At 47.7% G+C, this 27,666-nt stretch overlaps 1 protein-coding gene and 2 non-coding genes across 4 annotated transcripts in view; all 3 read right to left on the reverse strand.

The window, feature by feature from the left end:
* Positions 1 to 24,961, reverse strand: part of PXN (paxillin) — a 44,869-nt gene extending 19,908 nt beyond the window's left edge. Inside the window, exon 1 of one of the 2 annotated variants that reach the window (XM_063415613.1) lies at positions 24,853 to 24,961. In XM_063415613.1, coding sequence (XP_063271683.1) covers positions 24,853 to 24,907 — 55 coding nt within the window. In that variant the 5' untranslated portion in view covers positions 24,908 to 24,961. Of the gene's footprint in view, positions 1 to 22,060; positions 22,202 to 24,852 lie in introns of those variants that run through there. The other variant, XM_063415614.1, reaches the window with a different exon arrangement.
* A 1,429-nt stretch (positions 24,962 to 26,390) lies between these two features.
* Positions 26,391 to 26,531, reverse strand: LOC134560460 (U4 spliceosomal RNA). The gene has a single exon (XR_010082739.1). It is a non-coding gene; the product is annotated as a U4 spliceosomal RNA (small nuclear RNA).
* An 826-nt stretch (positions 26,532 to 27,357) lies between these two features.
* Positions 27,358 to 27,498, reverse strand: LOC134560461 (U4 spliceosomal RNA). Its single transcript, XR_010082740.1, has one exon. It is a non-coding gene; the product is annotated as a U4 spliceosomal RNA (small nuclear RNA).
* Between the last annotated feature and the right edge of the window lie 168 nt (positions 27,499 to 27,666).

Consider the following 27,666-nt stretch of genomic DNA (forward strand, 5'->3'; position numbering starts at 1 on the left):
CAGCTGGTGGATTCCAGAGTGAAAGGCACATACCTCCAGGGAACTGCCGCTGCACCGCAATTCCTACAGTCAGGCAGGTCCTATGACTGGAGGTTTCACGCACACAACCTCCCGGAGAAGTGCTTGCCGAGAAGGAGTGGTTTTTGCTGCTCCCCTCCAATGACAAAGGCAAATCAAACTCCACCAGGAAGTGAAAATCCCGTGAGGGTGTTGGGCTCCTCCGGCCCGGCAGAGGGGACGCAAACCATTTTTCCACCCTCCACGTCCAGCCCTCAGTGCAGGACCGGCAGCTGTAACCATCTCGCCACAGAAATTGCCCTGCTCGGCTCCTCTCTGTGCTGCTGATCCATGGGACAGACACCTCTGCCTTTTGCTGATGACAGACTGAGCTCGGCTACACGCACCGATTTACTTTTACAGGTCTGCGGAAGAAGGGAGCTCTGCAAATACCAGGAGCACTGAGCCCCACGGCTGTGAAGGAGTTAAGATTAATGATTAACCTTCCCCATACCCTCCCCCTTCCTGACTTGAGCAAACAAGGCAGAGCCGAGGAACGGAAAGCGGAGGGAGGAGAAAAGGCCGGAGAGGAATCCCTCGGTTACTCCAACTTTACAACTGATAGCAGCTGCACGAAGGCACCACCCCAAGCCCGCGGGACAGGAAAGGCGCTCACACACCGGATTCCCGATGCGAAAGGACTTCTTGTGCTTGCTCGCCCCAAACCCTGCAATCCCGTGTGCTCCCTTCCCTGCGCCCCCGCCGCGCCAGGCTCACAGCTACGACAGAGGGAACATCTTCCCCATTCGCGTCCCTCCCTGTTGCTGTTCCCGGATCCAACCCCACCAGCAACCACAGCTCCCTGAAACTCTGCTGAAATGGGAAATTGCACCCGGTTAAAGGGCCCAACACCAGCAGCAGCAGGTCCTCGGAGAGGGCAGGGTGAGAGTGGCAGTGGCACCGTCCCTCACAGACATCACCCTGCCAGAGGGAAGCGAATCCCCAATCCACAGCAAGGGCTGCCCGTCGCTCCCCTGGAGGTCAGCCCAAGGAGTTCTACAGTCCAGAGCATGACTCGAGGCTATTATTCAAAACCCAACCAAAAATTAACCAAAGGGATTAACATTTTATTTTCCATGAAGCACTTCATCCCAAGAGGTCCCAAAGCACCATGCGTTCATTTAGGATTTGTGCAACTACCAGAAGACAATGTGAGATAAGAAATGAGGGGAAAGAAGGGAGATTTATTAATGGAAAAAGATGCATCGCTCTCTCTTTTGCAAAAGGGACCAGCATCTGTAACCTGATGAACTGTGACTTGTGCAGTGCTGCAGCTCCCGTCACAGCACTGAGTTCCCTACAGTGGCCGCTCCTTATATGGAATATTAAATGCTTAAATAGAAATATTAAAGTCTCGATCGATTTACTGGGTAATGAAGTGTTCCTGCCCAAGGTGACTCCTGAGGGACAGTGCTGCAGGACGTGTGAATCAGCCAGTTATCCCCACAACCCGTCGGGAGCAGCTGACGGGGCCACCGCAAGGCAGGGACTCGGGCCAGTGCCCACCGGCACCATCCATCAGAGGGCACCACCAACACCCTCACAGGGACAGAGCGACGAGCCCAGGGCAGCGCCCAGCTCGGCAGTGCCTTCACCTCACCTGTGCAGCCCCGCAGGAGCCGGGAAGCTGGCCCTGTTTCAGGCACACAGGAACCCTCGGCGGTGCCACGTGTGCCGCGCATCTTCACAGCAGCTACCGCCCAGTGCTCCGGAAACAAGCGCACACACTGACCTCAGCACAGCCCCAAACACCCTCCGGAACACCACAGACACAGCTCTGGGAGGCAGAACCTCCCAAGCATGAAGACCGTAGATTTCCTTATTGCTAGAGAATAGTTTTATCCATTTTGTAGCAGTAAAGCAACCGAGATAGAGTTATAATGGACCTTCAAACCATTGCTCCTCCCCAGGACCACCCCTCTCTCTCCACTCTCACCACTACAACAAACCACTAACACAACCCAACAGACAAAACCTGAACTCACAGACGTGCATGGAGCAGAATCACTCCAAAGACTCTGTAGGGCTCAGTTATGCATGGGCTGTGCATACAGAAATCTGTATTTTCCACTCCATTAGCTGCTCAGGAGGGTGCAAAAGGGATACCTGCTAAAACACCACCAACCTGGACAATCCTGCTTATCAGGGCTACTCTGGAGCAGTTACACAGCCATAAAACCCTAACTCACTGAGCACTGCAGCACAGAACAGCTCAGCACAGGCTCAGGTCACCTGGCCAACCACCTGGTAAAGCTGTGTGAAAACATGAAACGGAACAGAGTCCTCCTCCCCTCCACTGGCCAACCCAAAAATCACACACTCAACAGAAATCACATTTAGGCCTGAGGGCTACTCAAACCACATCCTCCCCAGTATGGGAGGACATTGCTGTTTGCATTCAGGTAGGTCTTCTACCCAGATTTTCCTGTGGAGGAGGGACAGTTAAAGAATGATACTACATTGGACACCTTTACCACCATAAAGCACTCCAAGACACCTGGAGGTCCAGGAACATTAGTTTGCTCCTCTCTCCCTTTCCTCGCTTTGGCCAAAGATCATTATTAACTATGAGGTCCTTGGGATTCTGGTCTACAAATCCTCCACAGCACTCTGCACATTAGTTAGACATGTGCAAGCAGCCCTTTAATACTAACTGCATTGCTTCAGGGTAATTCCCAGCAAAAGCCAAAGCTCTGCTGGTCATTTCAGCAGCTCAGGACAAGAACTCTCACGCTGATGTCCAATGCATTGAACCACTCAGAAAATATCCCTTCTACCACCAAAGTAGCAAGATGGAAGAGCAAGGCAAATCCTTAGGCTAAGCCCATTCACCAGTTCAGGCTGCACTGAAAAGAGCAAGTTGCATGGTGCACATTCCTGTGCTATCTCCCCAGCCCACAGCTCCGTGGGCCGAGAGCAGCCCCGGCATTCCAGGGGCTCCAAGGCAGCTCCTGGGGCATCGCTGCGTGTCAGCACTCGCTGCCCTCAGACGCAGCTCCTGCAGCAGCCTCTGTGCAGCCAGGGGCGCATTCTTCAGCTTCCCACAGCCCCGGTCTGCCTGACACAGAGCAGCAACACCAGCCCGGGGATCACAGCACTGCTCTACAGCCTGCAACAGCAGCGGGTAACACCGGGGCCCCTTTGGACTGATGCACACATCAACACCACTCTCGAGGAATTCGAGCTGCACTCAGCCCCCTTAAATAGGTAGAGTGAAGTTACTAAAAAGAAAAGTATATTTTTACATATATTTAGATGTATCTTCCCATGCATATCAAAGCATACTTTGTTCACTTCCCCTTTCCTGTGCATCTCAAAAATGCTCTTGGATTAAGGTGACACAGTGAAGCAGAACACATCATGGACTAGTTCTGAAAAGACCTACATGACAAGGCACTAACAAATTCACATTTGCCAACTGGCATCAAGCAGCTTTTCAATGCTAATTTTTCCTCAAGCAGTAAATAATTTTCCACTATTCATAAGCAGCTTAGAATTTATCTTTTTCTTTTTTTTTTTTAAGTGAGGCGATTTAGAGAAATCTTAATTTGCTTTCCTCTGGAGAAAGGATTTCCATATGCAGTTAATTTCTCTCAACAACTGAGGATTATTAAGCCATGCTGACGCAGCAAATCACAGCATTATCAATATAGTGAGTAGATCAAAAGGATGGTGGTCAATTTTCTTCCACATCTCATCTGCTGCTGGGGAGGAAATGGAAACATAACTGAGGCAAGATACTTCAAATGCCTCAGATATCAGCCTTTCATTTTCAACAGCTGAAAGCCACATCTGCACATGTATCAAACCACACATTGCTGCAGCTCTGCTTCTTGCATGGGACATCTGGAAAGTGAGTGTCACTGGAGACAGGATTCCTCCTGCAGCCAGCACACAGAGCAAATGCACTCAGCCACAGTCCCACCTCCCCCAGCATCTCTGGGGCCACATGTCCCTGCCAGCCCAGACACAGCACTGGGGCAGCAGCATGAGATGTCTGAGCACAGGATACAGAATTGCCTCTGCTGCAGCTGCACAGAACAGGTATCTGCACCTACCCGATTTTCCCCCTGCCTCTATTTACCCAAATAAGTAGAACTGCTGCAAGTTCTCCTGGTTTAGGCAGCAGAAGATTCCTAGAGGACTGGCACATAGAAATAAAAATCAAGATACGCCTAAGGGCAGCTGTCAGTGAGGACATGGACTTTCTATGCTAATCATGTCTCACTCAGCATCAGATGAATTGCAGACCTCTCATTGGCAGAATCCCACACCATTCTCCAGCTCTTTTTTCTTAATACCTGCAGGATGCTGAATTCAAATCCTTGATTTTTGCTGTCCCGTAAGACAATGAGAGGAAGGGAATTGCATCTCCAGAACTGAAGTTTGAGCTTGCAGCCTCATCTGAGCCACTTCTTTGCAAAATCCCTGAGTGCAAACTTTAAAAATCTCATTAGGTTCAAATAAGTCTTCCCCCGCCCCCACCTCCAGGAGTAAATGCAGCTCCAGCTCACATACAGGGGACAGCTCAAGGCAGTAACCCAATCCCTGGCACGACAGTTTTACGTTGTGAGTAACTGCAGAGGAATGGGGAGCCTGGGTATATTTATCCTATTAAACAGCCTTTCAAAAGAAATATTTGCAGTGCTCTACAAGACCTACAGCAAGAAGACTTGCTGGAGCCTTGCTAGGACTTCTCACTGCCCTGGAGTCTGCCTGCAGAAGGTGTGGGGAACCCCAAACACCAATGGCAGGAATTCCCATTCTGATTTTTCTCAGCAAAATCAAAGAGCTTTATCAGAAATAGGAAAATCATAAACAGGTAAAGGCAGGAATTGACTTCCAGGTAAAAGACATTTGTTAACAGGTTCTTAAGGCATTATATTCTAATCAATGCTTTTAAATGCAAAAATATCAGAGACTACAAAAGCAATAAAATACAAAGACTACATTCAAAATGAGACCTTAAAATCTCAAAGTGCAATTAGATCCTCTTAAAATCCTCAGGTTCTCCAGTTCACATATATAGAAAGCACGTAAAATAGCTTGGCTTACTGTGTAAAACATTTTGAGGAGATGACATTTAAAAGTTTTCCAAAATTTAACCAATATGTCAAGAAGGTGGTGAGAACTCATGACACATAAAAGCTCTCAGCTTTCTTGTGAAGCAGGGGCAAATTGTTATTTAAGATACACAAAAAGTCAAGGCACAAAAGATAAGTCATTTTCCAGACCTAACAACTGCTGGAATATCAGCACAGAGCAGCCACTGGGATTTTTACTTCGCATTGCCCAGACCTGCCTAGAGAAAGTTCAGATTTCATGGTCAGTAAAATCATTCAGCTTTCTTTAATGTAGTAATGTTTAAAGCCTTGTGCTTTCTCACTATCAAGGTATTGGTGCAAGTCATGCCTTGTGTCACTGCTTAGCAAAAAGAATGTCCAAACTAATATCAATATATGGTATGGTAAATTACAGTAAAGACAATGGCCATTAAAATTTTAAAGCTTCTACTTTCATACCAAAATTGCCCCTTAAAATTAGCAAAACTTTGCATTTGTAGCACCTATTTACAAACTGGTGTGGGTGCTCCCAAAAATCTTAACAGCAAAGGCAACTTCCCATCAGCAGTTACGCCTGGCTGCCCCGGGCTGCAGAGACAAACTGAGCACGGATTCATCCCGTGACAGCCAGAACTGCCAGCAGAACCTGATGGATCCTCTCTGTGCCATAACTGCAGTACTGACAGCCAAACCAGTGAGCCTTGCCCAGCACAGCAGCCCGTGAACCCAGCCCTGACCACTATCAGTGAATGTCTAAACAAAGACAAGACACTGCAGGGTGAGATGTGGTCTGCACGAGCAGCTGCAGCAATGACTGCGGCTTCCTTCCCCAACCACTGAGATCCAAGCTGGAGAGCTGATTCCAGAGCTTGTGGCCAACTAACTGGTCACAACTAACATGCACTACTACCACCCCAAGCCTGGGGCTGTAAAAGAGTGTGCAAATACAGCTTTGTGGAGCAATTTCAGGAACTGTTTATCAGTAACTACTCACTGCAAATTTGGGGACGACCTGCAAACCCCTGGAGTGCTCTGGCTGTAGTTCCAGCAGAGCTGACACCATCACACACTGCCAGGGTAAGGGAAAGGCTCAGGGATCTCCCCTTTCCCAGCATGCAGACTCAGGCTGTTCCTGGAACCTGCCCTGCTGATCACCAGACACTTTCTAAACCAATTCAACTTACTAATCCAATAAAAGTTTGCTGAGGTGTTGGTTTTGTTTTTTTTAGATAAACTCATTAGGTTTCTTGGAAGCACAGCTCCAACCACTCTATGGCTTAAGTAGCTTTTAGAAAATGTATTTAAAAGACCATTGCTAGAATTGAGCCCTTGTTCAAGTAAGTGAATACAATTTCTGCTTTAAATGGAAATTCTCTACTTTTACCTTCAGAACTCAGGCCAGAACACAAATGGTAAATCCAGCCCATCCTGCCATTAGTTGAAAGAAATCACCTACCCTCCTGTCAGATTCCCACAATTCATCTGCAGCTCAGATGCAGACCAGAAAAAAAGGCAGCCAGAAAAGATGCAACCAGCAGACAGCTCAAATTGAAATGCTCCTTATTCTGGAGACACCCCTCACCATTATCTGCTGCTTCCACCTGAGCCTACACTGGCATTTTATTTTGGCTTTCCAGCCCCAGAACTGTGACATGGCTCAGTCCCTAGGGCTGCACACGCTATGTACCCACTGATGCTCTCATTTGTGCTGCTGAGCTGAAGAGTGAGCTTTTGACAGAGACTTCTGACCATAAAACTGAAGATAAGCCAACTCTGTACACAACAAAAACCCAGCAGAGGTCATCAGGTGAGCTCACACCTTCCACCAGATCCCTCTGATGAGCAGGAGGGCTATTTGTACGTGCATGTGCTGAAAAAGCATTACTGTCACCACTGGATCCTTCCCAGGTCTTGCCCACATCATTTCCCTGGAAATGAATGCACTGCTGTGGCACCCAGACCTGCAGTGGGGTCTGTGTCTGCAGAGGGAGGGTGCTGGAGCGCTGGGCAGCACCAGGTGGGGTCAGCAGGCTCCTGTGCAGCCCAGCACTGCGAGGCTCTCAAGGGCACAGGGACACTGCAGGACAACCAGTGACACCAGCACTCCCTGGGAGCCACAGCCCCATCTGTGAGGGAGCACCTCAGATCCTCCTCCTGTCATCTTGGACGCCACAGGCTGGGGAATCCTGGCTCCATTCACATCACGGAGCTGGCAGGGAGGGAACCTAATCTTAACTAGTTCCACAGGGCATGGGATCACCAGCTCAGCGTGTTGGCCAAGAGACACCACAAGTGCTTTAAAGATTGAGTCAGCACAGTTTCCTGGATGAAACAATACAGATCCACAGCACTCCCTGGCCTACAGTCCAAGTTGTGTGAAAGAACCACAAATGATTTTCCCATAGGACCAGAATTTTTCCACTTCGCTCTTTGAACACTAAACTTAAACTGGGTAACAGAAATGAACCACAACCTACAAAATAAAAACACATAGTTATTCTGCCTTTCTCCAACTTCCTGATCAAAACTCTCATCCCCGTGCCACTGTCTCAGAACAGTTCATTAGATGGCTGAGATAATGGACGTACCACAAGATACATAACTGCTTTTGTAGTCAGAGATAAATATTCCTCAATATTTAGCACAAGTGTGCTGAGCATCCTCACACTGAAAGTGATCTGTGTTTTAAGTCCCTTCTCCTATCAGAAAAGAAAATGTTGCAGAGAAACAAAATATGGATTGAAAATGGGTTTTTTTGATTTTTAGACAAAAAGCTGCTAAAACCAAGTGTAGCCTTTTGAAGTTCTTCAAATTAAACCTCAGCTGCCCACTCCACTGCCTTGCCTATCACATTCAAAAGCTGACAACAGAAACACCAGGAAGAACAAACTCTTACTGGCACTGAAGATCTAAAGGCAGCATAGAGGAAAGCAAGGCTGTCTGTTGTATTTTGCACCTATTGCCTCCAAGAGGAGCACTCAAACTCAGCAGCAGCACTGTGACAGCTACTTTCTGAGACTGTTCCCTCCCAAAGGTGTGTCCTCCCATTTATTTCTCATTTCCAGAAGTGTTACTTATTTCCTGCCACATACAGCATCTTTTTTATAGCATGGCTTTCTCCACACTTGAAGTGGAAAGAGACATCTTATATTTACTTCTCTCTGTTTATAGTCCTGAGCAGCACAAAGCTCATGCCAAGAAAAAACACCCTATGCTAAGATTGCATGCCTAAAACTGAATTCATGTTCCAGCTTACTAAACAAAAATGTTTTCAGTTTCACAGCTACCAAAGGCTCCTGAGAATGCCAGATCCAGCTACACAAGCCTTGAGTGCTTCCAGAGATCGATTCACGGTTGTGTGAAGCTGAAACAGAAAATAATCCTTTGTGTAGTTCCTTTCTACCTAGATTCACTGGACTGTCAGAGTCCTGAATAACAGGAAACCATTTCCAAAGATGGATAAGCAGAGTCAAAAAATTCTTTCTCTGCTCCATGAACAATCTTCAGAAGAATGAGGAAAAGCTTGTCAAGGGTTTGTACATCACAGCTGCAGCACATCCTGTGACACAGCGTGTGCAAAAGCTGAACTGCCCTCAACGTTTGCACAATGCTGAAGAGCACAAAGCTGGGCTCTGCTTCACTGGACAGAGAAGTTGGAGATTGCACAAGAGAAGGATCACAAGGGATACGTAGTAAAACGTAACCAGCCTTACCCAGTACTCCAGCTCCTGACCTCCAGGGATTCAGACCACTATGATTTCAGTACCACTGTCCTCAGATGATTATCCCACCCACAGGCTACAGCACTTACCACATGGAAGCCTTTTAAGTCATTTTTTTTTCAGTCACAGCTGTCATACCTCCACACCCTAAACCTCAATCTCCACGTATTCCATTTTGTATTGATAGAACTGGCTGTGGCCTGCAGTAGCTGTAGGCAGTGAAGTCTGCAGCCACTGCTCCTGAATCCTAACGAGGCTCACAAATCAGAATCCTCCTTCCTTGACAGCACAAAAGAAATGGACCTTTCAGAAATGGAGAACTGAGATGCAGCCCTGAACAGCCCAACATAACACAGCAAGTCCATATTATATCAGAATAGAAAACAATTCCGACTTTCAGGCCTGTACTAAAAATATTTAAGTTGGAATTTCTCAGCCTGAATCTGCAGTCTGCTATGAGCTCCACCTGCCAACAAGTCTTTTGTCAGAATCCTCTCCTTTTGGAAGCACATTGACTGGTGTTCAACAGGCAGTCATAGCTAGCCCTGTAAAAGATCACAAGGAACGACAATCTGCACAAACTGGAGAGTCTCCATTTCTCTCCTTGTGTGTCAGCTGTGAAATTGGAAACAGCTTTGGGCTCCAAGGAGGGTAAGTACAGCCTCTGAGAGTCTTCTCCTGGAGCGGCTCTTCTTATGCAAGATCTATTTCTGATCTCTGCCCGACAGCAAACACCTTCTCAGGCATTTCCAGGAAGTCCCAGACAAAGGCAGCAGCAAATGGCCAATCCTGACCCAACTGTCTGTGGGAGGGAGGTGAGCTGGCTCAGGCTCAAGCAGGGACATTGCTCTGCACAAACAGGAATGAAGTGGCATCCTGGCCAGTTTGGTGGGAGGAACAGGCTGGAGCAAGTGTAAACATTTTTCACAAACAACTAAACAGTTAACACCTCACTACTGACCTGGGCTGGATTTTAACCTACATTCTAGATGGGAAAAGACATTTAATAAACCCCAAAACACTAGTAACCAATGCACTGCCTTTTTAGTCCTTTATTTACCCTTATGCATGCACAATATTAAGTTAACCCTTCTTGTGCATGTCATAAGATTTTTCATTTGCTGCTGGCTTCCCTCTGAAAGTTTCTAGGAGTCCAACAGGATCTGCTCTCCTCTGACAAAACAAAACAATTCACAGACACCAAACAAGCAGCCACTGACACCCCAGGGAAAATTTCCAGGGCCAAGGCCTCTGGACAAAATACCAACTCCCCTGTATTCCTACAGGAAAAGGGGTTCAGCAAAGCCACCTATCTGAGGAACCAGACCCTTCCTGCTACACCAGTGTGCAGCTGCTCCACAAGCACTGGGTCAAAACACAGCGCTGCCATTCTACAAACATCTGACAAATCTGGTAAAAAAGGAGATCTCAGCTAGACAAAAGAGTCCAAAGATGGGAATAAAGCAGCAGGAAACAAGACACTGGATTTTAAACCATAACTCTGGTAACAGAAGCTCAAGGTTTGAGTGCAGAGGTGCGCAGCACCCAGCTACAACAAGCAACCCTCTACATGCCCACTGAGGGTAGACAATGACATTTTTTAAGCCCTGCGTTGGTGTTTGGTTGAGATTTGTACAACTGAAAGTTGCCATGAACAGCACTGAGGTTACAGCACATGCTGATCCAGGACTGGATCGCTCTTCCAAGCAGCAGCTTAGTGTGAAATCAACAGTGACAAATCACAACATTGTGAACACACAGCAGTGGTCTCCAGTTCTCTGGGCAGCAGCAATCCTGGTGTGTTTGTGCTCCAGAGCCCTCAGGTGGAAATGAGAAGGGCGTGGGTTTGACCTCTCAAGGGGACCCCTCACAACAGCTGTAGAGCACTTGTCAGCTTGGAGATCATAATTTGATAAGTGCTGATTCTAACTCATCTAGGGAAGGAAAACATGTGATATCAGGGTTTACAGTGCAACAGAGCACAGGAGATCCACTGGGCAGTGAGCACCCCGGAGTGAAGGATACAGTTTCATAAGATGCAGAAAGGCAAATTAACAGCTCACCACTGCCAAAAATGGAGAGGTTTAACTCCCTCTTCCAGACATGTGCTGCTGCCACTTACTTGTGCAGGCTCTGGCTCTCACAAGACCCCTCTATGAACCAGTCCAACAGAACATACACCCAGTGGAAAAAAGCTGACTGTCCTCCTTTGGGTCAGGGAAGAGGTGAGCACAGCAGTCAGCAGGAAGGGCTATGTCCAAACAGCACAGACAGAGAAGGGATAAATAAAAGTAAAGCCATCTTCCCCTTCAGCAGCAGCAAGCCCTAATATTGACTCAACCAGCAGCAGGACCACACCTCAGACACCCCAGCAGCACACAGGTAACCTCAGAGTCAGTAACAGCCCTGCTGAGGATCCCTGGGATCCTCTCCATCTGCTTACGTAAAAATGGGTTTGGATACTGTCGCAGACAAAATACTGTCAGAGCTTGCACATTCCAAGTTAATTATCTGCCTTTTTAAAAGTAACAGAAACAGGAAAGCATGTGGACCCCATTACCAATAAAGGAAAAAGTAGGATTTGCATGGTTATGCAATAATAGACATGGAACTTGAGGGGAAAAAAATAGCATCTTTTAAGCTGTGGAAATCCTATCCAAGCAGCACAAACAGATCTGAATATAGACCCATCTAGGCAAAGTGCCAGTTACAAAATTTGAGACACACATAAAAATGATGAAATAAAGGACTGAAATACTACTGTAAATTCTGAATTCATTAAAAGAATTCTGAATTTGTTAAAAGCATTAGAAGCACAGATTCTGCCAATGAGATGTTGAGTGCCCTGGCTACCAGCAAAAGGAGCATTCCAGTAATAAAGAATGGGGACACTAAAGAGACTCTGTAATCATATCCATATTTAGTGCAGTCTTATTGAGGCATTCCTATCCTGAAGGCTCTTAGATGGGATATCAGAATGCAGAATTGACAGATTTTAGTCCTTGAAACATATATTTTTCATTAGTTTCAGCAACTTCCCATTCAGTAAGCAACAACCATAGCTCTCAAGAGCATAAATGCAAAGAACATTCAACAAATGCAAATCTACCCTTAAAAAATCAAGGTATCTCAAGTTTTAAAAGTCTGTGTCAATAAGGAAATACAGAGTCCCAGCAAATCTCACCCAGATAAAAAGTTCATATATTGAGATATAAATAAAGACTTGCTGGCTTAACCTGCCAACCACTCTGAAGTGGGTTGTTTCCCCTTTTTTAAAATGAGAACTTGTGTTAAATGTCATATGTGGTTTAACCGGCTTGTTAAAAATCTAATTACTAAGGAAGTACTCTCAAAATGGTGGATTCTTCTTCTAAGAAATTTTCATTTCTGAAGGGGTTCTCTGTAACAGGGTGGGAGCAGGCTTGGAAGCAAAATTGAACTCTTTGTAAGCCAAAAAGTGTAAGTCATCATCAACAACTGACTTTACACAAAGCGCTGCCAAAAGCACAATGTAAACACACAGAACAGGGCAGGGGGAAATGACAACAAAATATTTCACATTTTTCAGTCGTGTGGTTCTTGGTACTACTTATAACTATAATAGGTAGAAAGTTTTTAAATGAAGCTTTCAGTCTGGTGAGCACTGCACTGTAACTTAAAAATAACCCAAGTTATTGCAGATGGTGGGCAAGCAAGAGCTTTGAAAGACAACAGAGAACAAGGGGCCAAGAAGCACATGGTTAAAAATCCAGTTAAAGCAGCTTCTTTTCACTTTAAAAGCAGCTTCTGGGAATGAAAGGAGGACAGTGTTTCAGAAATGAATGTGGGAAATGGTCCCCCGGTCCACTTTGGGAGATGTGGGTGGCAACTCGATGGAGACTGCTGATGGCTCTATAGCTACAGAGCTCTGAGGTTTTGGGGTTTTTTTAGTATTGGCAGAAGAATGTGGCTCAAGAGTTACACGACAATTTCATGACATTGGCCCACTGCAAGAAAGAGAATTGTTAAATCTAGACAGAAAACTAACATTTTTAGAACTGGAGTATATTTGATCCAGTGATGGAGAAGAGCTGGAGAATGATTAAGGTTTTCTTATCTCTTCCTACATGAGCAGGTAGATGACCCATCATTGTACCTGTCATCTGGCATCATGACACAAGTACCAGTCACAAGTCTCTCCTTGTTTCAGCAGCAGCAAGAGGAATAGTGAGGATATTTTACCAAGAGCAGTTTTAATAAAGCAATTAAATGCAGGACAGCTTCTTCATCTCAGTGCCCTGAACACAAGTTGGTGTTGTTATTTGATAAAGAAAATTTTGTTCTATCAACCAAAGGCTGTTCTCACAAGAGAACTCTTGATCACAGAAAAGAACAACTGAGAAAAAATTTACAAAGACCAAAGAGAAAGCAGATTTTTGAGACGTAGGGATGAGTAAGAGAGACCGATCTCCAGAGCTGACCAAAAATGGAAATGGCAGCAATACTGAAATAGAAGCAGCATGAGAATAAACTTCCCTTTCAGAGGTACATGAAATAAATCCTCCCTCAAATTACTTTCTAAAAAAGGGGTTTCAGCGTGATCTCTGATTGTCCCTCCACCAATCCTATGATAAAAGTCACCAATCCTCTGAGATAACTGGGGAGACTGTTCTGCACTGGTCTAGAGAAGTCAAGATTCCCAGTGCCCAGATTTCTGCTTTGCTGAAAATTAAGTTGACTTCTTTGTCTCAGCTGATCATGTTCTTCCTCGCTATGCCCTGAACGAGGGCACAGAGGAAAAGAGATGAATTTTCCTATCGAGCACCTGGATGCACGCATATTTTATATGGACATGTACTCACATCACTTTCATCCTGTTACTGTTGGGTAACAAAAAATAAACCTGCTCCACCTCAAATCACACTGGCATGCACAGCCCTCAGAGAAACCCAGGCACCAGGCTCTGCCACTTACACACCCAATGTCCAAAGACAACGTCCCACACATGCACAGCAGTGCAACTGCCCCCTCACCAAGAACAATATTCCACTTCTATCTTTGTGAAAAATCCAAGCCTAGAGTGTTTAAAGCAGTTGGAAAATAGAGAAACTCCAACTCCTTTCCCCCCTCCAAGACAGAAAACAACAAAAAAAATAGCTGTTTCTGCCAAGCAAGTACTGAATACACTGCATTCCATTTCATTAAAACAATTATTCAAAAGCCAGCCAAGAATTACATAAAGCTTCCTCCCTGCACCACCCCCAGCCCCTTCCTTCAACCCCTCCTCCCCAGCGAACAGCCTCCCACCCCTGCAAGGACAGGACCACACCAGAGACGGCTCCCAACACATCCCACTGCCTCTCCCATCCCACAGACAGCATTTTCCAGACCCAGGCAATAATCAGGGGGCTCCAGCACACCCAGACAGCCCAGAAGGTCTCAGAGTTCCACATCACCGCAGCCATACCATGGTGATCTGTTGCAAGGAGATTTCTCCCTCGCATTTGATGGGAAAGTAGCATCCAACAAATGAAGTTCTTAACGAACCCTAACAGAAAAATGAATGATGACCTAACTGATTTTCTCTCTAACTCACACCAAGGCTTTTAAGCACAACCCCAAGACAGAAGGTGCTGGAGGCACTGGATTTAAGCAGTTAAGAAGTACAGGAGCAGCATGGCAGAGCAGCTGTGAGGCACTGCCTAAGCAAACTGCTCAGGACAGCCAAGCAGTGAATGTCAGATTAAGCACAAGCAGGATAGATTGAAAACTACAAGCTTAGGGTTATAAGAACTTGACTGACAAATTAATCTCAAACTCCACACGGCCACTCCGCAGCTCTCAGCCTGACTGACAGTGCTGAGCTCCTCATCTTTCACAGGAGAAATAAAAGGCAGCTTCTTCAGGCCAATGCAGCTCACCCACTCACAACACTGAGTTGGCCACTGATAAGAGATTTCATGACGTGGAAGAAATGGCATTTCTTTCCCTCCCCCAGTGCTCCAGCTCTCTGCAGGGATCCTGTCTAACTGCTGGAGCTCTCACAGCCAGGCAGAATAGTTCCAGCTGTGTGTCACACTGCCTGACCAGGCCTACACAGCCCAAAAAAAGCCTCCCATATAAAACCATCATGAACAGGAGCTTCGAACCAGAAGTACTGCTCTAGGCACCTTACTCTAGGGGATCATCTCTGTCCAAAAGGGGTCATTTGCTAGCAAAACAAAACAACCCAAACCTAGCCCCAAGACAGCTGCAGGTGCTGAGGAACAGGGAGCAATGGATGCAACTAATGGTGAAACAAGATGAGCAGCACAGACCAGCCAAGCCATCATCTTAGTCCAGCTCATGGGGCACCAGTAACCTCGTGTGACATGCACCTAGCTTCAGGCCTTTTTGTCTGACCCAACTGAAATTAGTGGCTTCAACCCAAAAGAGACCTTTTCACAGAGAAGCCCTGAATTCATTTAGAACCATGAAAGAGGATAAAACATGGGAATACTAAGCCCCTAATCCATGGCAAATCATTTACAGCCCTCTTGCCCATGACCTTTTCTACCTCTGGGTTTTTTTACCACCTTCTGCTCTTATTAAAACTCAGCCTAACCACAGTCCCTGAACCACCACAAACTTCCCCATAGCACAAAGTGAAATTCTCTGTTCACCTTCCTCTTCAGCAATGGAAACAAAGCAAGACCCTGTGAGGCACCTAGACAGACACAGGATTAATTCTGTCTGCCAGCTCAGTTCTGTGACAAAAACATGAGACTGGTTTATTCCTGGAGCCCCCATACAGTCTGATTTATAGCTGAGCCATTTAAAGCACAATTCCCCACGCAGAGTGTCATTCAGAAGGTTTATTCCCTGGAGCACCATTTACTTTTTTTGATGTTCTTCATATGATTTGCAAAATGTTAGAGGTTTAAACACGTGCAATAAACAGTAAAAAAACACAAGAAATCAAGCTACACTCCACTGCATGCTGCCAGGCAGACACTCAGCACCTCACACAGCAGGGCATGTACACAGATGAGCACATGGTAATAAGAACACTGAGCAGTGGCACGACAAGCCACACTGGACAACTTCAGACTATCTCATCATCATTTAAATAACTTGAACTGAACTTGTTCACAGTGCAGAGCCAGTCCAGCTCAGGGAAAAAGGAGCCAAGCACTAACAATGCAGGCTGCCTCCCCCTGAGGCCTGCCATAAGTTCTCTTGGCTCCTCAGTTTACAGTTGTCTCAAACTGCTTAGATAAATTTCCCATGTAAATTCGGAATAGTTACTGTCTGCTGAAAGAAAAAGCTGCATTTGTGTCAGCAGAAAAGGAGTTTACCAGACTCCTAAAGAGCACAAACACATAACCTCAGGGACTCAGTTCCTGTAACTGAAACACCAACACCAAACTTGTTCCACAGTGCTCCAGTTGCCATTTCAACTTGTTTGCTTCATTGGGATTTAAAAACACTCATGCACAGAAGAGAAAGCATTGGTTTTAACACCCATCAGCCAAGGACTGTCCCCAGCTGGCTGGTAGCTGCTGGGGCCATTTGCAAAGAGAATGAACATGAATGGGAAAAACAGCTAAAGCTGATATGAGAAAGTCATCACCCACCTCCTATTTTTATGGTGTATCTTTAGCACACAACATTCTTTGAATTACTTCATGATGCTCTGTGGTAAAGGGAAAGACTAGGGTAGAACTACTGTGGGAAACTTGGAAAGGAAAGGAAATCTTTTCTCCCTACTCACAGCCTGTCATAAGGGGGGGTGAAGAAAGGATGAGCAATCAGAAAGGCAGAGAGGGAACATTCAACAGGGCTGAGAAAGGAATAAAAACTTGTAAATCCAATTCAAGCTTGCCACTGTAAACTTTTCCAGCAATGGTGACCAAAAAAGCTTGAAAGAAGCTTTTCAGCTGGAAGCTATTCCAGAAACACAAAGATCTCAACCAACATAACCGCGCTTTGCAGGTAAGGAGTAATTACCCCTGTTTCACAGACAGACAAACAACATGTCTTAAGTTGGGGTACATTTTTGAGGCTGTGGATAAATGGTTACCTTATGCTATATTAAACATCACTCACAGCTGAAAGAGGTGGCCTCACTTCCCAGTCCACCATCCATGTAAAAAAATGACTTTGAGAGGAATCAGCTTGCTGAGCCAGTTACTGTCCAACAGTTATTGTGGACACAAGCAAGGGAGATGGCCACAGGAAACACCTCAGCAGTAAAATCAAGTGAAACCAATTTGAGATCACAGCTTATTCTCTAACCCATCCAACCTCAACCAAAGTGGAAAGTAATGGTGCCACTTCTTGTTTCTACTCTGCACTACTGGATGTAGTAATCCTGCCATAAATGAGACAGTTCCCTCCCTACTTATCATTTTAAGATGCAATATCCTAGCAGTCACGATAACCTGTACTCCCAGGGATTGTTACTAAACCTCAGTTAGTTAGGACAGGCCTGAAGTGAGCAAGAAACTCACTCCCTAAACCTCATCATCTTATCACAGCGTGAGAAAGCTTCCCCCAGACAATGTCTCACTTTCAGGCAGCTGGAACAGAAGAGCATCTTCATTAACAGCTTCCGCATCAGACAAAAAGGGACACACAGGACCAGTGCACAAAGAGGAAAGTGTAGGCTGAGACCAGAGCAGGAAACTGGGACCAGAGATCCTATTCAGGCACACTGATTTTCCACTAGCACACACAACTGCATTCAGAATCTGTTCAGGCTGTCTCCAAAGCTGCAATCAGATTCTGGATATCACGACTAACACCTTAGTTTGATTCAAACAGATTTGTTTTGTGGCCATGGACAGGCTTTCCCCCCGCTCTAAGTTACAGAGTTTTAATATAAGGGATTTATCTGTCTGTCTGAGCAGCAGATCAGAAAACAAACTGATCTAAACAGAAGTGCATTATTAGTCCTTGCTCTGCTGCCAGAGTTTACAATTTTAGCTGTCATTTCTACAGTTTCACAACTTGTTTCATATAATAGATAGACTTCAAAGGGCAAGAGGTGAGGAAAAAAGGGTCCAGAGAGACTGAAGTATCGTGATTCCCTGGAAAAGAAAGAAAAGAAAGGAGAGAGAAAGAGAGAGAGAGCTGAAGATGTATGAGAAGTTTCCCATTTGCTTCTCTAGTGGCAGAGATGGTGTCGGAGGATCAGTTTTAACCAGGAGGGCAGCTGAACACTTGGGATAAGTTGACCTCTCCCAGCGAGGGACAAAGGAGCTAAAGACAGCACAGAGTCCAGCCTTCCCGTGGAAATAGAGCAACAAGAAAAGAAGCCTCTCTCTGCATCGCACACTGCTTGAGGCAGAGGACTCCCTGTCTGAGCTGCTCAGGACAATGAAGTCCCTGTTTCACGAGGGGTCACCACAGCTAAGGAGCTGAAACAAGTCAGAACCCCATTGTGCAGAGCATTAGTTCTGTTTACAGCCTTCTCGCCCAGCGGCAGGAAGGACTCAGAAATCTGAGCCAGTAGAAAGCCAAGGCACCAAATTACTTTACCAGTGCTTCCCCCCAGTACCATTTCCTGGGCGTAGCTGACCATGAGCAATTTCACAGAAAACTTTTAGTCAAGTGAGCCCAGAACCCACAGCATACGATTCCCAAACTAAAGGAACTGAGTCAGACACAAGCAAGCATCCCCCTCGGGAGAGGGACAGACAGCAGAGCACAGCAATCTCCAAATGTTTGGACAGATGACAGATGGAAACACATGCACCTCCCTCCATGCTCCCATGAAAAATCAATGGCAAGATTGCTCCCTTTAAAGTCAATCTTGAGAGGATTAAGCACTGAAGAGAGGGTGGATTAGAGTTCCTAAAAGCGAGGAAAACAGCTAATAAAGCAAAATCTCTTGTGCCCCTGAACTGTGCACCCAGAATTTTGAAGCCAAATTGCTAGACAAACCTTACACAAAAGAAAAATCCATCCAGAAGTGAGCAAGCACACCTAAAAAAGCAGCCCACAATCCAGTTGACATGGACAGCCAAAACATTGCCATAAATATGTCCCCATTAAACAGATATAACATATTTGTAAAACACCTTTTACAAGCTCCAGTGACTGTTGTTTTGTTTTTGATTGCAAAATTCAGTTTAAAAATATCTGAAGCCTTTGAAAACAAAAAATTTTAAAAAATAGCAGTAGAAAAGTGAGAATTTCATCAAATGAAGGCTTCTAAAAGCCACACCATTTCTGTTTGGAGCTACCAAAAGATTTCCCAGTAGTATTTGCAAACCACTCCTTTCAGAAAAAGGCTGTAAAAAACTTTTGGAGTCAAAATGAAACAGTATCTGACTAACGCAAATGTAAAGTTTCTCTTCTCCTACTCCCCTCACCATAAATACATGACACGTTACACAAATTAGGTTTCTTCCTCTGCAACAAGCAGATCCTAATGGATCTGCTCCCTCACAGCACTTAGACAAGGTAGCACCACAGAACCAGTAAATCAACATCTCATTCAGTGTCTCAGATTGTCTGCAGCAAGTGTGGATGGTCACTTGTGTGCTGGAAGCACAGGCTTTGCTTTGGCAACCCCCTGAAAGGGGCAAGAGCCCCAAGTCAGGATTCTCACTCTGGGACAAAGCTGTGCTCTCTGTGCCAACATAGAGCACTGCAGAACAGCAAACTCATCCAGCAAACTTCCTGTCAAACTCCCAGCACATCCGCAGAATGCGCTTCCTCGCAGAGCTTGGAGGGAGACAATCCTGACCAGCCTGGCCAGCTGCTCCCCCTGCCCACCACAGGCTGTTCCAGTTCACACCCAGCCCCAGCACTGCGTGTCCTGTGCCACGCAGGCTCCCCCACAACAACAGCGTGCACAGCTCCAGCCTCCAGAAAGTTTCTTGTGTGAGCTTCTTCAATAATGGGGGACGGGGTAAAAAGGAAATGAAGATTTTTTTCAACTCCAAATGAATCCCCAAAGCAAGACAAATCCATTCTCATTTGTTTCATAACCTTTCCAGTCCAAGCAAAAAACTGAGATACTTCTGAGATACCTCCATTTTACAGTGGACATGTACACACTGATCAAATCATCCAGCTCTAGGAAGAGGGAGGAGAATTTTGATAAAGGCAGAGAGTTAAGAACAGATACACCAATGGTCTCTGTGAGGGGTTCTCTCATTCCCAGGCCCTTCACTCACTGTTCATTTCTGCACCACACAGATTCAGAAGCAAGGTGTGGAAGTGTCTGAGCTGATTTTACTTCACATCAACTCTGAACCTGCAAGTCCCAGCTCAATACCAAACTCCTTTAGGGCCAAATTTGTCCCTGGAAGCAGAGCAGCCTTGTCCACATGGCACTGTGCCTGAACCAACAAGTCCTGCCTGACCAGCTTGACTGGACAGAGCCAGTGCAGACGTCTGTATCCGTGGCACAGTTAATCCACAACTCAGATAATCCACCCATAGATAATGAGGAAAGAAAAATAAACAACTCTCACTTGAGTTCGAAAGCCTGACTTTTTTGAGGGGAGCTGTGTCAGCAGAGCACTGTTTCATTATGTGTGCATCCCAAGGTGAATGGCTTTAGAGCAGTGAGTGAGCCATTTTGGAGCTAACAATGATTCACAGAGGGAAAACAGCTGGTGTGCTTTTCCGTGGTGAATTCTGTACACCACAGAAAAGCTTAGAGAGAGAAAGGGTCACACTTTTTTTGTTCAGCTCTTACTGTTAATTAGATCTTGTCCAGTCTGAAAGGCTGCACAAAAATTGAGACAGAGGCAGTGTAATTAAGACTTGATGAAATCAAGTAGCTCAGACTAAAAGTTCAACTTTCCAAGTCAGATCACAACTTTAACTTTTCGTTGTCCAAATACACTTTAGACCTCAGAAGAACAAACCAGGCACAATTTCAGATCTTTTTGACAATTTCTTTGCAGTTCACCTCTAATTGTCCTACAGAGGAAAGAAAAAATGTCAAGGAACTGCAGTAGCTTATTCCATCAACTGGGAAATCACACTACTACAGTTCAGGAATGCAATTGCTGCAGTGGGCACAGTACAGCTCCCAGGGTTTACTAAGGAGCACGTTGGTGAGACACTGCACTGGCCCTACACAGACCTGCGTGCTCCCCTTGAAGGGCCACTCAGCAAGCCAACACACAGACGGGGTGAATCCTGTCCTGACTAGCAATGCATTCCTGAACATGCTAGGAACTTGCACCAAATCTCCAAGAGATAACCAGAATGAGGGATATGAGAAAAGGTAAACAGAACTGCCTGCACTTAAAGGAACAATAACCATGAGAAGGAGCTGCAGTAGAAGTTACTTCTGTTTCCACCAAAAGCTACTTCATTCAAGCAGAGCGTAAGATTTCACTCCCCAAGGATGAATCCTTGCACACCCTTCACCAGAAAGCCACGCAGCAGATGGACTCCTTGCCCTGGAAGTTTTATCATTAGCCCAATTCAAAGTCTGTTTTCTGAAGGTGTGACCACCAGCTTTATGCCAGCACCGTAATGTGAGCTTCTAAGTCCAGGAATAAACCTGCAATTTTCTTGGACTATATGTCAACAGAACGTCTGGTTTCTATTAAAGGTAGAATGGAAGTAACGGATCACAGCCCCTCCCCAGTGTCTGATTTAATCAGTTTCATAAGCGGAACTCAGTCGCCCTAATGCCTCCCAGAGCACAAGGGGTTTTGGCAGATCCACACCCTTTCCGGCTTGGTACCAAAGGAACTCAAATTCTCTAGATGTTTCCCTTGAGACCAGTTGCCTGACATTTCTCCATTACACGGTTTTGGGAAACCGTATAATGCAGCACACCTGGGAGAAGCCGAGGGAGGACAAGGATGAGCTCCGAGCCCGGCTGTGCTCCGCGTACCCTCGAGGGTTCCCCACTCCATACCCGCGCAAAGTTCAGCTCTCGCCCAGAACAGGCTGGAGAGGCTGCGGCAGCGCAGGGGAGGAGGTGTTCGCCGTAACCCGAGTACGCTGCACGCCGCTCCGGGCACAGGAGCGCGGGGCGCCCTTCCCGCCCGGGATAGCGCCCGCCTGCCCCGGGACAGCCCAGCTGAGGGGGCCCGGGTGCGGCGGCGGCGCGGGGAGCCGGCCCGGCCGGCGCGGTGCGCGGGGAGCGACACGTCCCCGGGCGCCGGCAGGCGCGGCCCGAGGGGCGCAGCGTGGCCGGGCGGGCCGCGGCCGCCGCCGCCCGGGGCGCGGCGAGGCGGCGGCCCCCGCCGCGGGGAGCCCGCGCAGCTCGGAACTCACCCAAGTCGTCCATGGTGCCGCCGTGCCCGGTGCCCGGAGCCGCGCCCGGAGCCGCTCCCGCCCCGCCGGTGCCGCCGCCGCCTCAGCGCCCGCAACTTTCCCGGCCCGCCCCCGCGCGCGCCCGCCCGCGCGCCCCCGCCGCGCGCCCCGCGCCGCCCCCTGCCGGCCGCCGCGGGAGCGCCGGCCCGGCCCGGCCGCGGGCAGCGCAGCCCCGCTCCGTGCCCGGCCCCGCTCCGGCCCTGGGCCGCCCCCGCCGCGCCGCCCCGGGCTGGGAAAGTGCCCCCGGAAATGCCGGGCGAGGCAGCAGCGCCCAGAGCCGCCGCCCTCCCGCCCGCCCGCGGGGCTCTGTCCCCGGGCGAAGCCTGTCCTGCCGCAGAGCAGCCGTGCCGCTCGCCCGGCCCCACGCGCGTCCGGGACTGAGCAGGAACGCGAGTCAGTCACTGTTCGCTGCAGGAGCAGGACCCTTCCCACTGCAATATCCTCCCAGGGCAGCCATGCAGCCGCCTGGGCTTTTGGGCGCTGCGGTACGGCCGTGCCCCGAAACCTTCACACAAACATTTCAGAGCCTCAGCTGATCTACCCCATCCCAGGGAAGCTGGGCAGCGGAAACCTTTCCTGAACAATCTTCCACAAGCTGTGGCCACCAGAAAGGAACGTCACCAGACACGTCTCCTTTGCTGTGTTCAAAGACCGTAACAGCCCACCCGGATTTCTCATGTGGTGATTTTGAACCGTCATTTCCCACGTGTTTTTCTTTCAAACCTCCATAAAACAACACTCCAAGGCAGCAGAGTCCTTGCATTGTCCGAGCCACAGCGCAGCTCAACCCTCACCAGAGCTGCCGTTTCCCACTGTGCTCCAGCCAAGCTGACATGGCAGTAAACGCAGTGCCTGAGCCCAAATGTTCACCTCTTAATCTGAGGAGAGATACACCAAAAAATATCAGTGTGGGAACTGCCGACGATCCAGGAAACATGACTCTTGTAGCTTTTTTCCTTACAAAATTACTACCAAGTCAGAGAATGTTCCCAGAACTGAACAGTACAAGTCCTGTTGTTGAGCTGAGATTACGGAATTGTATTTCCATAAAACAGACCGTGAGGTCAGCTCCTGGAGCAATCTCCAGTGCTGTATTTTTCACTCTCTAGGCACAAACATGCCCGGTTTCCCCTGCTAGCACAAGTCAGACATCATTATTTCCTGTGTTAAGTCATGCTTTAATGGGAATTATTGCTAGGGGGCAGGGAAATATCTCCTCCCTCATCCCAGCCAATGCTTACAAATAGTCAATAACCTCCAAGAAATTCATTCCAACTTTTACTCCAAATCCAGGATTTGTGAGAAAACAATATCCTTACTGAGCTCTAAGTACAACACAAATAGAAGCAAAGACTTTCATTGCTTGGTTCACCATCCATGCCAAAGATTTCATCTGGCATCTCCCTTTCTGGTCTCCCTCAGCAAAATGTAAAGCTTAATTTGGAGGGACTCTTTTTTCTCAAAATCCATCACTGGCTGCACAATGACAACTTCAGGATGCATGTCCCTAGGTGGAGCAACATAAACCACTAGTGCTGACTGGTCACAGAGCAGACCTAAGGTCATTAGAGAATGTCCTTTCCTGGGGTCTGTATGTTTCCTACAGCAACATGTGACAAGCATGTGCCTCAACTTGGGTTGTATTTTTACCTCTGCATAAATAAAGTGCCTACCCTGCTCTGTTCATATTGTAGCCTGCTATGCAGTTTTTATTTTCAGCTTCCTACGGTATCCTTTGGGAGTCTAGAAGTGAATGTAAATCAAGACAGCAGTTTCTATTGTGTCTCAGGGCTAAAATTAAGCTGTCATAGTACCAGTTAGGGTTGCACCCCCAAGAAATGGTTTGTGTCTAAGCTGCTCGGTGTTAAAAACAAAAAATAAAGTCATTGCTTCTAAACCTTTGCCTATGGCTTCAGTGTTGCTTTGAAAGGGTTGGGGTGGGAAGGCAGGGCTGTTGCACGAGTGATACTATCCTGTGAGCATACTGCTTTTAAAACCAACCTGCTCACAGCCACGTGCTGGTCATAACTGAATTCTTCACACACTGACATTTCTTACTTAAAATTGCCAGTCCCCAGCCCTTCCATGAGAGCTGAAGGAGTAGGGGCAGGTTAAAACCCCAGCTGCCAAGACAACTGCTCAGCAGTGTGGGCTCAAGCTAAACTCACCCCAGCAAGGTTCACCCTGTCCTTCCCAATGCCTTGAACTCCTGTTTCCTCATCATCTACCTGCTCTCTTCCTCAGACTCTCCCTGATTCATGGACACCTGCTTGCTGCTAGAAATACACAGGCCTTCCTCCTATGCTGTGCCCTGTGGCTGACACACATGCTTTACCCGTGTCTGTCACAGAAGGTGTAACAAGAAGTTACCACCCCCGTTTGCAGATGGGAAACAGGGCTCAGAACTGGAAATGAAGTCAGACAGTGAGTCAACATCAACAAAAGGTTGGACTTCAGGGCTTCCTGACTCCACACAGTCTGTGTCCAGAGCACTTGCTCAAGGCATCTTTCCCTCTTGGAGAAGAGTCATTTACAGACCAAGTTCCTCAAAGGACAGCTCAACCCACTGACCACACACAAGACCCTCAGAGTCCATGTCCACCTGTCCCCTGTCATTTCAGACTGGCTGCCAAACAGAGGAGTGATCCAAGCTCATTTCATAACACCGCCAAAGAAAAGCATCATTATTTGTGATCTACGTCAGAGAAGAGAAATAAAGCTACACTGGCTTGTAAGGCATATTTAGAACTTACCTGTGCACTTTCCAGAGAGTGACTTGAAACTGCAGAGCAATGACAACACCTTCATTGTGCCACATGAACATCATGCAAGGGGTTTCAGCTCTTTCTTCAGGTGAATGCAAGAAAAAAAAAATCAATCAGAGCTTTAGGCTTCAGGCAATAGCAGTAAATCACAACATGCAACTCGAGGTCCATCTTCATGCTTGTTGAAAGGATCTGTTAGAGAAAAATTAACAAACGTGGTTTCTGACATAAGATGCAGGACATGACTGCAGTGCAGGTTGAAAGCACCACACCAGGGCATTATCACCGACAGTTCTGGCAGCAAAGATGAGAAACAATCAAGTGATAAACCTAATACATATCAACACAGTTTATAAGAATCAAGAAATTACCTGAAGTGTATGACTCACTGCAAACTACATAAAACAGCCTTTGCTATTTACCAGGGTGGCTATTCTGCCAAAGGGTAATGGCATCCCTATTCTCCAGGGTTTGATTTCAATTGATATTGCTGGCAGTAGGAACGAATGGGGGGACAAAGGCAATCTGTGAGGTTTCACTGTCACTCTTGGTCACTGTTGTATACAATACCCCACCATGATCAAATGTTATTTTAAAAAGTATTTAAAAAATTATTAAGGGGAAAGGCTGATGTTCACTACTAAATTTTCTGCTCTACCAAAGTTTCAAGTAGCTGCCCAGCTCGGGGTGTAACCAGCAGGGCAGGAGCATCCAGCTAGCACACGCAGATCTGATTCTGTGCCCGTACAGAGAATGTCAGAGGCAAGCTGTCAGCAGCAGGAGGCACATCTCACTCATACGGAGTGACAGCGGGCAGCTGCTTCCAGCTGCAGCCGAGCCCGTGTGCCGTGGTCATTAGTCTCCCTCCGCAGGGTCTGCTTAGCTGTTAAATTGCTGCAAATTAGGAAAGGATGGGGTTTGCTTATAACAGTAGGGGTTGACACCAGCAGTTGCTTTTTCCAGAGTAAAGGTTGGTGATTTCTTTGATAATAGGTAGCCTTTTTCTATTGATTTTTGGTTTGGTTTGTTTGGGCTTGGTTTTTTTTTTTTTCCTTAAAGCAAGTGATGTCAATAAAGAAATGCACACAAAATGGAGTTTACAGTACTTTACACTAAGTGTTCCCTAATAGGTTTTCTGGACTTCCGCAGCTAGGGAAGCACGATTCAGGCTTTCATTCCCACCAGATTCCTCCCTGCCTGTTGAGAGGCTGAGCTCTCCTAGAGGATCCTGCTCAGCAAGAGCTACTCCAGAAACCTTTCTCCAGCACCTAATCCCCTCCACTCACATTTTCTCTGAGCGGTTCCTTTTTCAGCAGCTTAGAGAGGAAAGGGAACGAGATTCTTACGTATCAGTATCCTCACTTTATTATACCGCGTTTTTTGGCGGCAGCGCTGAACGAACCAAAACTGTGTTACCTCCTCCTGTAAACCTCTGCAATCTAGATGCCAAGGCTCCCTATGAAGCTTCAGTAACTAAAATATTTTCAGTATCTGTTTCTTAATCTATTTTTCACCAGAATATTCAGTCTCCGTAGAGACTGTCAAAAATTGCCAATGCCGACTATATTTCAAGTCGTCATGGCGGGGTATTGGGAAAAGTTTTCAATTAGCAATAATCGCGCCTCGGATTAACCTCATTGGCTACGATACTGCCACTGCGCAAAGCTGACTTGGCTTTCCCGCCGCCGCCTCCACTGGCCCCGGGGCTGCCGCCAAGCTCGGGGTGAGTCCCTTATTCCGCCCGCCTCTCCCTGCAGCCTCCCCAACAGTGCTCCCGTCCCGGTCCGCGTCCCCCCGCGCGCCGCCGGGACCGGGGCGCTCCGTTCTGCCCTCGGTTCTGGGCCCCCATTACAGCCGCGAAGGCTGCTGGGACGGAATATGCAAATTAAGCGTGACGTCACCGCTGGCAGCCGCGCACGGAGCCAGGGAATCGCTCCGCCCCCGCGCATCCTCCGCGCGTCCCCGCCGTATCGAGCCCGGGCAGCGCGGGCCGTCAGCCCCGGCCAGCCCCGGGCAGCGCCGGGCCGTGAGCCCCGGGCAGCCCCGGGCAGCCCCGGGAGGTCCCGGACCGTGAGCCCCGGGCAGCCCCGGGAAGTCCCGGACCGTGAGCCCCGGGCAGCCCCGGGAAGTCCCGGACCGTGAGCCCCGGGCAGCCCCGGGAAGTCCCGGACCGTGAGCCCCGGGCCGGCCCCAGGTGGCCACAGCGCCGGTGAGCCCCATCCCAGCTCCAGCCCTTCCCGAGCATCCCCACCGCCTGCTCCAGCAGCAGAGAGATTCAATAACCTGAGTGCGCTTTTAGAGAATGAGTTCGGCTCCCGTCTTTTTCTCTCATTGGTGCTGAAGAGGGGTTAGATCAGGAAACTTTGAGGAGAAGAAATTGATTTACCAGATCTACTCTACTTTTCTAAAGAACGTAGAGTAGAGTAGATCCAAGGAAATGCTCGCACGTTTAACTTTTCCTCATAGTTCTTTCTTTTGAGCACACAAAATCCGCCTCCGTAGAGGCTCTCAAAAATTGCCAATGCCGACTATATTTCAAGTCGTCATGGCGGGGTATTGGGAAAAGTTTTCAATTAGCAATAATCGCGCCTCGGAATACCCTCATCGGCTACGATACTGCCACTGCGCAAGGCTGACGGGGAGCGGCGCCCTCCCGGCGCCGGGACGGCCGCGCCCCCGCGGAGCTCAGGGCGGGTGGGGACGGTCCCGCTGCCCCCCGCCCGCGGGCCCCGCCCGCAGCCCGCGCCGCGCCGCGCCCGCCGGGGATGCACCGGGAGGCGGCGGCGGGATGCACCGGGGGAT

The sequence above is a fragment of the Prinia subflava genome, chromosome 19, assembly GCF_021018805.1.
Source record: "Prinia subflava isolate CZ2003 ecotype Zambia chromosome 19, Cam_Psub_1.2, whole genome shotgun sequence".
NCBI lineage: Eukaryota > Metazoa > Chordata > Aves > Passeriformes > Cisticolidae > Prinia > Prinia subflava.